The 11,213-nt window shown below is 30.9% G+C and overlaps 1 protein-coding gene across 1 annotated transcript in view; it reads right to left on the minus strand.

Annotated features, from left to right (window-relative positions):
• LOC108688278 (complexin) overlaps positions 1-11,213 on the minus strand; it is a 127,737-nt gene that overhangs the window by 83,959 nt on the left and 32,565 nt on the right. Inside the window, exon 2 of the mRNA XM_018194462.1 lies at positions 6,098-6,198. Coding sequence (XP_018049951.1) covers positions 6,098-6,152 — 55 coding nt within the window. The 5' untranslated portion in view covers positions 6,153-6,198. The remainder of the gene's footprint in view (positions 1-6,097; positions 6,199-11,213) is intronic.

Below are 11,213 nucleotides of genomic sequence, written 5' to 3' on the forward strand. Positions count from 1 at the left end.
TCTCTCGCTCTCTCTCTCTCTCGCTCTCGCTCTCGCTCTCTCTCTCTCTCTCTCTCTTCTTTGTTCCTTATTCTCAGAATATATAGCTTTGCTTAGAAAGTCTCACGAACCTTGCAACTTGTGAAACAAGGAGAAATGACTGAGAAACTAAGTTGCAACCAACATTTAGCATATATTTGAGAAGTATCAGAGAAATAATTCTTACGTAAACAGAAGCTTCAAGTACGATTTGCAAGTAAATCGTAGAGAAAATTATTCTTGCTTATAGTCCAGAATAACAGTTCTGGAAATTATGCATGATTCATCCGCTTAAACTTTCAAAGTTGAAATATTATGGACAAATATATCTCGAATTGAACGAAAAGGGACGATATTATTAGAGTTCGGTGCGACATTTTCCAACACATTTCGAAGAAATCTGGCTGACTTAAAGTGCCAATACATCATTATTACGATCCATTTTGCTGCAATGAGATGGAATCTCTTCATTCTTTACTCAAACTCAAGCTAGCACCATCCTTTTTAGATTATTCAGACAAAGGTCTCAATATACGGAATATTCCTGAATTCTACCACTATAGGAGATCTTAAAATAAATTACCTCATTTCAAGCCATGTCATAATACTACCGTGTCATAAGAACAGAAATCTCCCTACATATGTCTCACTCAGAATTGTCGAAAGTAATAATAAATAATAATACCTTTTATAAATTATCTTCAGTAAATGATCTCGATATATCAGGATAGCTTCAAGAGTCTATGTATATAAAAGATTTTAATATTTTGTAATTCTTATGTAATATTGAACAAAGTATTTTTTAAATTATTCGGATAAAACCAAGCAGTTAGTATTTTTATCGTCTACTAACTTCGAACCTGAAATAATGTTTTCTTAATGGAGCAAAGAATTTTCATTATTTTAAACTAAAAATAGTAGAAATAAGATATAAAATAATGTTAAAAGGTAGATGAGAGAAGGAGAAAAAGAGAGAGAATGTATTATCGGTGAATAGAGAAAGAAAAAGAGAAAAAGTTGATTAAATTTCCAAGCCTATCATATTCCTTACATTTCTTTTCTTATCCGCATTTTTGCTACGCTTATGAAACTAACTCGACCCTTCTAATGAAATTATGTAAAAGGTGGAAGAAAATCGTCGCATCGCGGCAGTGACTAGCTGTACTGCTGAACGTATAACGAGACAGCGCGTCATAAAAAAGTATATTACTACAACAGATAAAGAAAAATCTTTATTGTTATAATCCATGGAAATATCTTCGTGAAAAAATATCAATCATTATAAAATCAATATTGCAAGAATTTACTCTTTTTTATTGTTTTAATTACTTGTTTTGTAATTCGCTCTGTTTATTTACATGCTCATTAAGATATTTTTATTACATTGAAAAAAAAAATGATGTGTTCAACAACATTATCTTAATTGAAAATAATTTTGTTAATTCGATAACACCATTAATAAAATAAATACTTATGCTCTTGTTTTAATAAAATTTTATTTGTTTTATCAATAACTGTTGTTATAAACAAGATTATTTTCAATTAAAATAAATGCTATTGAAACAAGTTCATTTTTTTTCAGTATATATTATAGGTCTTTATATAATAACAACTTTGCTCGATGTTTTTACTTTTAACGTATAAAAAACTTTTGCTTTTGTGTTTTTTATATTTAACTATTATTACTAACCAATTTTATACGTAACCAATTTTATACGTAAGCAATAAAGTTATTATTATTTCATTTGCTAAAACACGTATCAATCTTCTTCCATCCAACCTCCTATTCAAACAATCCTGCATGTTTCATATTTTTGTCGAATATGAATTTTTCTTGTTATACAAAACGACTCACACATTATCTGGACATTCTGATCTTTCTAAATAACGGTTGTTGTGTTCACGTGACCATTCACGCCGCGAACCGTGGCCGATGGCCGTGGTAAGAGTGGTTGCAAACTGTTTCGAACTATCGACAGAAGTTTCCGCCTACCAGACGGGATTTAATTAAATATCGCTAAACGTAGCGGTCGTATGTAATGTGAAATCACTATAAATCGACTCGCATAGAAATACACGTAACTCGGCCGCAGCAACGGCGGCGAAAATTTCAATACACGCACGGAAAAAGCGATGTTTCAGACAGAACTTCCTCCTAGTAATGTACGTCTGATAAAAAGTTCGCAATATGAGAATTCCATCTCATCATATTTTTAGCATTAGTAATCGATGTCTCTATCATTAAAGAATAAATCATTCAATGAAAATTAAATAGAATGTCTTAAAAGTATCGCCCAATTCTTATTATAGAGCCTTTTTTTAACTTGCCCAATGGTCGGATTACAAGAATTTCTCGATTAAGCAGCTGAAAATTATGGAATCTCGTCGCGTCATTGCTCTCGCGTCCAAATTTTCTATTTTTCCTTCTACTCCACGTAACGAAGTTATTTCTTATAAAATCCCCTATGAGGTTTTTTTTTTTAACGAACCAAAAAAAACTGGAACGATCGATCGGTACGTCCAACCGCAAAAACGCAAGCACGAAATATATCGAGCTTTTTTGCTCGTTTCTCCGACAGATTGCGCCGCCATACGTTCCTCGTTTTCATTCCCCTATCATATGACAAATCGTTAGTCGAATATTACAAAACGAGATTTCAATTAAAGTAGATGCACTGTTGGATATCTTGAAACAGTGATGATTGGTTAATAATTTTATCGAATAAAAGTTTTTCATTATTAATAGTAAACGATATCGCAGTAAAAAATTTAAAATTTGTCTGATGATATGAAACATAGATATATGAAAGCAATATTTTTTTCATTTAATGAAACTCAATCATATTAACTAACAAATCTTTAAACGTTTATTCATTTAATCGACGGTGGCACATTTGCTCCCGCATTTTATCAATAATATTCTACATTTAACGAATAATTTGCAAATGCAGGAACGTCAAATATTTAATTACTAAATTGACTTGTATTATATATTGACACGTTACTTAAAATTCTGATGTTATTGTAGAAAATATTGCGATGCAAATTACTTTATGTCAGTTTCACCATTTCCCCGTAATTTTCCAATTTTAAATATCTAGAGAAATAAATCTTGAATTCCAACTGAAATTTATTAATAAAAAATACACGCATACATTTTTGAGTTGTGGACATGAAAAATTTATTTAGAGAATGTTCAATTTTAAAAGTCAAGCACATTTATTTCCATCAAATGTTCACTTGAAAATTCTGCAATGTGTAATTATACGGCTCTTAGTGAAATCGCTCGATACAATCGATGTTGGTCCGACTTTTAGGAGTAATTGTATCACAACTGTTGTATTGCAACAAGTATATCGCGCGTGAGGAAATCGTTAACGACGAGCGAAAGTTCCGCAATTAAGGTATCCTGTCTCGTACGAGTGTGTGACATCATTATGTTAATTATCTCAGGCAACTGTGTAATTGTATCTGGGACATAAATTACGATCTCTGTATGCTGTACGCGGTCGAAATTATTCGGAAAATTTCTGCCGAATTGCGACATTACACAATACGGTTTGTATACGTTGTTCCTCGAGGTCTTTTCGGTCTTTCGATTTTCAACGATCGCAATCCGCATTATTTTTAAAAATGGATTTCTGTTGACATCAAAGGGATGAGGGACAGCCGTATTATCACGATGATTCGTCGATATAAATACCCATGTTATCTCCTCGAATAAATCACGAAGCGCATAATTAATTGAGGTAATTGTCTGTCATATCGCGATAACGTCGAATAGTTCAGTTTATTGATTAAATGGTAATGTCCATAATAAACACCTTTAATTCAAGTAATGGTACTTGTTAAAGTTCGATAATATATGTCGCACTATCGTATTAAGTATTTGTTCAAATAATGTTGAGAATTAAAAAGTTAGGCAAGTTAATTAAATCAATAAATCATGGAAACAAAAACAATTATGTGAAAAACAATTATTTAATCTTATCCTATGTTTTTATTAAAAAAAGTCTCATGATTCATCTATCTCTTTTTTATTTTGGCATTTCATCAACTCATCGTAGTTAGGTTTTCGATACCATAGGTCGCGGTCGATCGATTAGAGGGATGTCAATTAACCTCCGTAGGCAACGAAAAAGCTGCTGGAGTTTCGGAGTAAAGGACAGAAGAGGAAAGAGAAACGAGACACTCACCCAAACTTCTAAATGCAGCTCAGTTTGGAAAACCGTTGTGGGCTTTTATTGAACCTGGCTTCTGCAATTAGTCTGGGTTGCCGATTTCTTCTCTTCCACTATTATATTCATTTCTAATTTCCCTTTTAATCATAGTCACGTTCGTTCACGATTCGTTTTGATTTTTATATTTATTTATAATTCTTATACATAGATATTTTGTTTAGCTCAATATATACATATATGTAGTTTTTATATATATAGATTTCAAAAAGAATATATATACATTAATTCGGCACATTTGCATGTTAAAATCTCCTACAAAAATTTTATATTGCAGTTTGCCTATCAATTTTGTTAAGCATTTCGAAGGAACAAGAGAAAGTTTTCCCGAAACATTGTATAAAATAACAAAGAGGAAGTTTACTGTTCTACATCATATCCATCTATTCTATTTTATAAAACTATTCTCCCCGTCTCTCAAATGGACGAAGAATTCAAAGTAGATGTCGAGTTCGCGATTTGTAAGGAAGGTCCCATTTCCCCCGCTTTTCCCATTATGGATTCCCCGCGACACGCTTCCCCGCTTCGTCGCACACGAAAGCTGAAACTTTCGCTTAATGACAGAAGTTTTATTGCCGGCCATCGTTCAATCCGCCGACATCCTAGAAGCGAACGAACGAACGAACAGGGCATCGCGGTTTGTCTCTACAGGTACGTTTATCTATCATTTTCAACTAATTTCTAATCGCAATTGCGGTCAAAATTTGAAAATGTTAACGTTTCATATTAACAAAAAATAATAACCAGTTATGCTCACGTTGTAAATTATTGTATATACTCTTTGTTACAAAGAGAGAAAAAAAGAAGAAACAATATTTATACTGAATATCTCTGCATTATGTATTGTATTCCATTTTGTAATTGAAATTTTGCTTCCTTTATCATAATCCTTCATTATTATCTCTTGCAAGACTTGATTTCTAAAAATAATATATTTTGAAAAGCTCTGTATTAATTATGCATTCGTTGAAAATGCTCTAAGGGTGTTACAACAGGAAAATTAATCGTATAGAGAATTTCCGAAACATTATGTTTCGTCGTAATAGCTCCAATACAACGATAAACACGAACAAGACTCCGAAGGCTATGTGCATGTATGGAAAGATAGCGCAATTTTACTGCAGATGCTCGTGGCTATAATAGCTGCAAGGACTGCCATAGTAGTTGCATGCTGATCCATCCAGTTTTACGATAATTGCATAAGCAAAACGTGCTGATACACGACGTGCCAGGCATAACATGTTCAAAATATTGCACTTTCAGTCTTAAAGATTTTTAACTACTCGATTATCTCACATATTTATTTATGAATGAATACTGTCATTTATAGTAGTTAGAAGCTAAATGAACAGCTCTTACAATAATTTTAATATTTGAGTTTTTATCTTTTTTTTCAAGAAAGATAAATTGAATACCTCATGTCAAAATAATCGAGTAGTGTAATGTTCCGCTCGGAGTCTATCCAAGATGGCGGCAAACAAATTTGCAACGAGTCACGTCTCGCTGAAACTGGCGTGGATAGAAAGGAATTCCGAGAAGTCTTTAAAGCATTTCCTTTTACAGTTACGATTGAATTTTATCGTAAAAGCGGCGTTCGTGATCGCGATAAAACGTTTAGTCTGAGATATTCGCGTTTCCAGATTTTTACAGACACATTGAAGATCACAGTTTATTTTTCTCTTTTATTTACATTTAATATGCTGACACAGACATGAAAGATATGAAAGATGTCATGAAATAATTCGAATTACTGAGGTAAAAAATAAATTAGCTAATTAATTGTCAAAAGAAAATATAATTTGAAATACAATCGAAAAAAAACATTCTTTAAAATCACGTACCTTTAACCGCATTGAGCTTGTTTCCGACCATCTGCTTCGCCACAAACGCAGCCATTTTGTTACTTTGTAGTTTTTCACACCGCTATCAAAGTCACAGAAACCTGTAAACAAAGATTGAAACTTGTTATTTCATGTTTTCAATCTTCTAATTGATGTTTTATATATTGATGTTTTATATTTCATGCGTTGATTATTTATGTTAATTAATTATTTATTATTTACACTTCTATTCTGTGGACTTGTATCTGATAAAAGATCAGTAATATACATTATTCTTGTGTGCAATTGATTTATCTGTTATAAAAGAACAATCTTCGTAGAGTAATAACTTTATTTTATAAATACGTAATTTTTTTGGTTATAATTTTCTTTTATCATTGCATATAGTAAAATAGTTACCGCTTATTATTAAATTTTTTTTTTAGAGTGAATTATACAAATGAGCAAATTATGTTTCTCGTTTATTAATTAGGTTATTTTTAATCTTTTACTTATAAATCTTTTTATCTTACTTAAATTTAATTTTATTTAATCTTTTTTTTTATGAATGTTACATTTCTTTTAATAAACTATTTCTTTAATTTATCAGTAGCGTAATCGAGAATTTGTCTCTATGAATAACTTATTTTACTTAATATTTAAATAAAGATATTTAAGTAAGATCCTTATTTTTATAATTCTCTTTTATTTTTCATTATATATAAATCTGAATTTTTATTTTTTTTATCAATTCCTTTAATTATTTAAAAATTACTTAAATCATGCTCTGATACATTTTTGGCTTTTTTTTAAACCTGAAATCTGCAAGCAATTTACCATTTAAATTATCGAGATAGTTATGAAAAATGTAATACTTTTCTATAATACGTATACATATTTCCGTTTCTAACTTTGTGCTACAGCGTTGAAATAAAACGCTTCCCAAGAGATGATGTCGTCCTTGATGTCCGCCGACGAAAGTATTTTAATCTTATGTCATACTCACACGTCGCGCCCAATATCGGAAGTAACCTTCCTGTTCCATTACATTGATGTTTCAAAATTTGACAGTACATAAAATAAACTTTCAGTCGCGGTAATTGAATCTGCTGAAAGTGTAGATTCTTATTTTGATTAAAAGTTTTTTTCAAAAAATAGCTTTAATATTTTCTTATGAAAAAGAACTGATTACTGTTTCAATAAATTGGTTAGCTCTATCAATAATTGAGGATATATACTACATAAATAATTAATGAAAAATATTAGTTACTATATAGTTAACCAATTTATTGGAACACTAATTAATTCTTTTTTTTTTTAAGGATCAGATAGAAAACAAAAAGCAAATCCTAAACTTAATATACGTATATCCTTGTAATTTTGTACATAATTATATGTAACATAATTATGTAATGCAAGATGGCGGATGGAGAGCGATCAATTGCACGATGAAAGAAGAGATCAATAGAGAAATATAAGGGGACAGACAAAAGAGGAAGGGGGAGGAAGAAAGCCGGAGCCTGGAGAAGACGACGCCAGTGAAACGGCGTCGAGACGTCTCGGCGCCTGTTTCCCAACCACCGATCTCCGTGATTTTCCAACAACACGCGACAATTTATGCCCTAACGATGAGTGACAGAGGGTCCCCTTGCTACCCACGTGCATATATTCTTTTTATTAGTGACGTAACGCACCCCTGCTTCCTATTATAAAAGATATTCCTGATCGATAGTTAATCTTATGTGATAATTCTTACAGAATTATCTAAAAATTTTAATTTTTATTTATATTATAAATAAAATTTAATTAAAATTATACTAATTAATAAATTTATTATTCGCGATTTACTAAAATCGCAAACAATAATAGAGATGGATACAAATGTTATACATACAAAATATATAAGTATACAAAAAGAAAATATATATATAGATAATTAATCAAAATGAAATTTCCAAATGTATAGAAGCGATTGAGGCAGAAAGCTTACGATAGATGCAAGATCTTCATCATACATAGCTTCACTATGTAATTTCACGTGCTACGTCGTTAAGGGTCAAAGTGGGAGCTTGCCGAAGTGTCTCTTAGAGAGAGGAACACAGAGGAAAGGGTTGCATGTATATCTCTCTTAGAGAAAGGCGCATGCCTCGTTAGGGCAGCGACGACCTGGATGGAGCTCAAGGATCCCTTGCTGTAATCTATTTAATGAAAGCGACGAATAAAATTTGTTCAATTTGATCAATTTCAGTTTCAAAACTAAACGCAATAATAGTTACAAATAATTAACAGATTTATAAAATTACAATTATAGTCTATTTTTATTTATATAAAATTCCTATTTATTTTAATATTATTATCTTTATTATAAATATTTACTCATTTTTAGAATTGGATAGTAACTAATTAAAATGTTAAAAGTTAAAAAAAAAGTTAAAAAGTTAATAACTTTTAACTTAGTTAACTTCAAATGCATTAAATTTTAACTTAACTAAGTTATTTTTAAACGTTAACTTTTTAACTTTTTTTTAAGTTAAAACATTTTTTTATCTTTTTTAAATATCTTATTATTTTTCTAAGATATTTAAAAAAGATCGCCCGATCGTAATTCGTTCATATTTTAAAACCATCTTAAGTAATTTCTTAAGATGCTAATACAGCCCTCTGATTGGTTTATGCTTTATGCTATATATGCTATATATAAGCCTTAATCCGGATCTATAATAGATGTTTTAAGCTTTAAGTCATAAGAAATTGACTAATTACAGTCAAATATTTTTCTCGCATTTGATTGTAATTGATCAATTTCTTATGACTTATTAAAAAGTAATCTTGTATCTTCTCTATATGCTGGCTGTTTTTTTAAAGTTATATAACTTATATAGTTATATCGTTATGTGTTATATATTATACATATATCACACATGAATAAAAAAATTAAAAATTTAATTTACTTAATAATCTATATTGTAATTATTTAATCTCATTTTAAGAAAAATTAAGACATTAAATTTAAAAAATAATTTTTTTCAAAATTAACTTTCTTTTTAATTCAATATTGACTTAAGTTAAGTTCTTTATTCCTTCAACTTTTAACTTAACTTTATTAATTTTGTAAAGCCAACTTAACTTTAACTTTATTCAGTTAAAAAAAAAACATTAACTTACTCAATCCTTCTCATTTTGAAAACAAGAAAATTGCATTTAATATTAACAAAACTATATAGAATTATTTTTTTCTTGGAATTGAAAAAAATTATTTTTGTAATTCATCTTAATTATTCTACTGTGATATAAAAATTATAGGAAAATGATAATCGTATTAAATTTCTCAAAATTGAGACATTTTGAATACTATATTTTTTGTCTGTTGTGATTTGCCATCATTACCTCTTCCGTCTTCTCGATTATATAAAAGACAGCTACTAGAAATGCGATTTGTACATGACTGCGGTATTGGTAAAATATGCAGACACAGGCTCAAAGGATTTCATGCTTTAGTGGCTAACACGAAATGGAGAGTATAATAGGCAACAGACGCGGTTCTCGTGGATGATGCGGAAAGGGTTGATAGATAGCTAATAAAAACCGACTGGTCCATGAATATCACGTTCAATCACGAGGGTTTTGTAAGTATCGATAGAAATTGTTGAAAATAATTCAATGACGATGTTTAAATTAACGTGAGATCACATGTGATAAAGATATATCTGTTCAGATTGGAGGTTTATTCATCCATTTAATGTGATAAAACATTATCACGCCTCTGTAATCGACGGAATTTAACAACCAATTTACTCTGGATTTCAATTTTGCAATACAACGTTCATATAACTTTATATTCCACTTAGGAAAATCTTAGGAAAATTGCAATATATTACTTGCAATTTCCAGAAAGAAATTAACTCTGATACTCAATTCATCAAGTTGGCATTAGGAGCTGATACGAACACGTACAAATACTCGAGTGCTCGATCAAATTATGCCGCATCATCTCGCGTAAGTAAGAAGTCATGTAAAGGAATCATCTGTCAGCGCAATCAATCGATCCATCACCAGGATCTGGGTCGAGCGGTGTTGTTAACAGCAAGAAAATTCTACTAAGAAATTTTATTCTCCTCTTATTTCTATGTAATCAAAGAATACACGCGAGTATTTGTACACACAATGCGTGTGAAAACAATTGCTCTCTACTTCGCTACATATTAATCTTACTTACTCGCGCAAGGTACATTTTATAATCCACGTACTTTGTTTTACAAAACTCTACGTGCTTCTTCTTCATTACATTCGCAGATATTTTTTCATATGCTGCAATGTTCAACTTGAAAAGTTTATTTACCCCAAGGAAGAGAGTCTAGACTTTTTTAGCTTTTTATTACTGGATCAGTTTCGTATTAGATAAAATATAGCAACAGTAATTATCTTCCATTAAAAATTACTTAAAGCTTAAATTAATACAGTTAAATATATATCAAGCACTTTTTAATAAAATCAAAATATTAATTTAAATCTATTAGAACATTCCGTTACACATTACCGCTATATCCGATATGTACCATATTCTTATTTGAAAACAGACGGAAGCATGAAAAAAAAGTAGAGAAAAACGTACAAAAAGATTCTATCCAGTTCGCTTATTGAATTTTAAAATAGTTGGAATATTTTATACTCGTGCGAATAAGAGCGATTCCACAATAAAACGACATTGCGACAGCCTGCGAATGTCGTTTCTCTGAAATGCGCGACCCGACATTAGCCCAAACTGGCAGCGAGATAGAACGGAGAAGGACATAGTTGCATCGTTGAATTTCTCGGTACACGTTGCACATTGCCCGAGAGCACATTTCTTATTAACGTTGTTTCATCCAGTCACCAGGATGCCGGAATTTCCGGCCCGGCACATCCTATGTATCTTACGCGTGCGCCCGACTGTACCGAAAAATCTACTTGCGTCATTCGCGCTGTCGAATTTTCAATTCAGCTCATCCTCACGATTTTTCTTTCCTTCTTTCAGACATTCCTCTACTTCGCACGAACATTTCTGTCTTCTTCTCTTTCCCTCTCATGGGAAAAATTAAATTTTTCTCCAACTGAAATTCAATTGAATGTCGTAAAAGACAAAATAGAGGTACTGTTA

Source organism: Atta colombica, unplaced genomic scaffold (genome assembly GCF_001594045.1).
Source record: "Atta colombica isolate Treedump-2 unplaced genomic scaffold, Acol1.0 scaffold228, whole genome shotgun sequence".
NCBI lineage: Eukaryota > Metazoa > Arthropoda > Insecta > Hymenoptera > Formicidae > Atta > Atta colombica.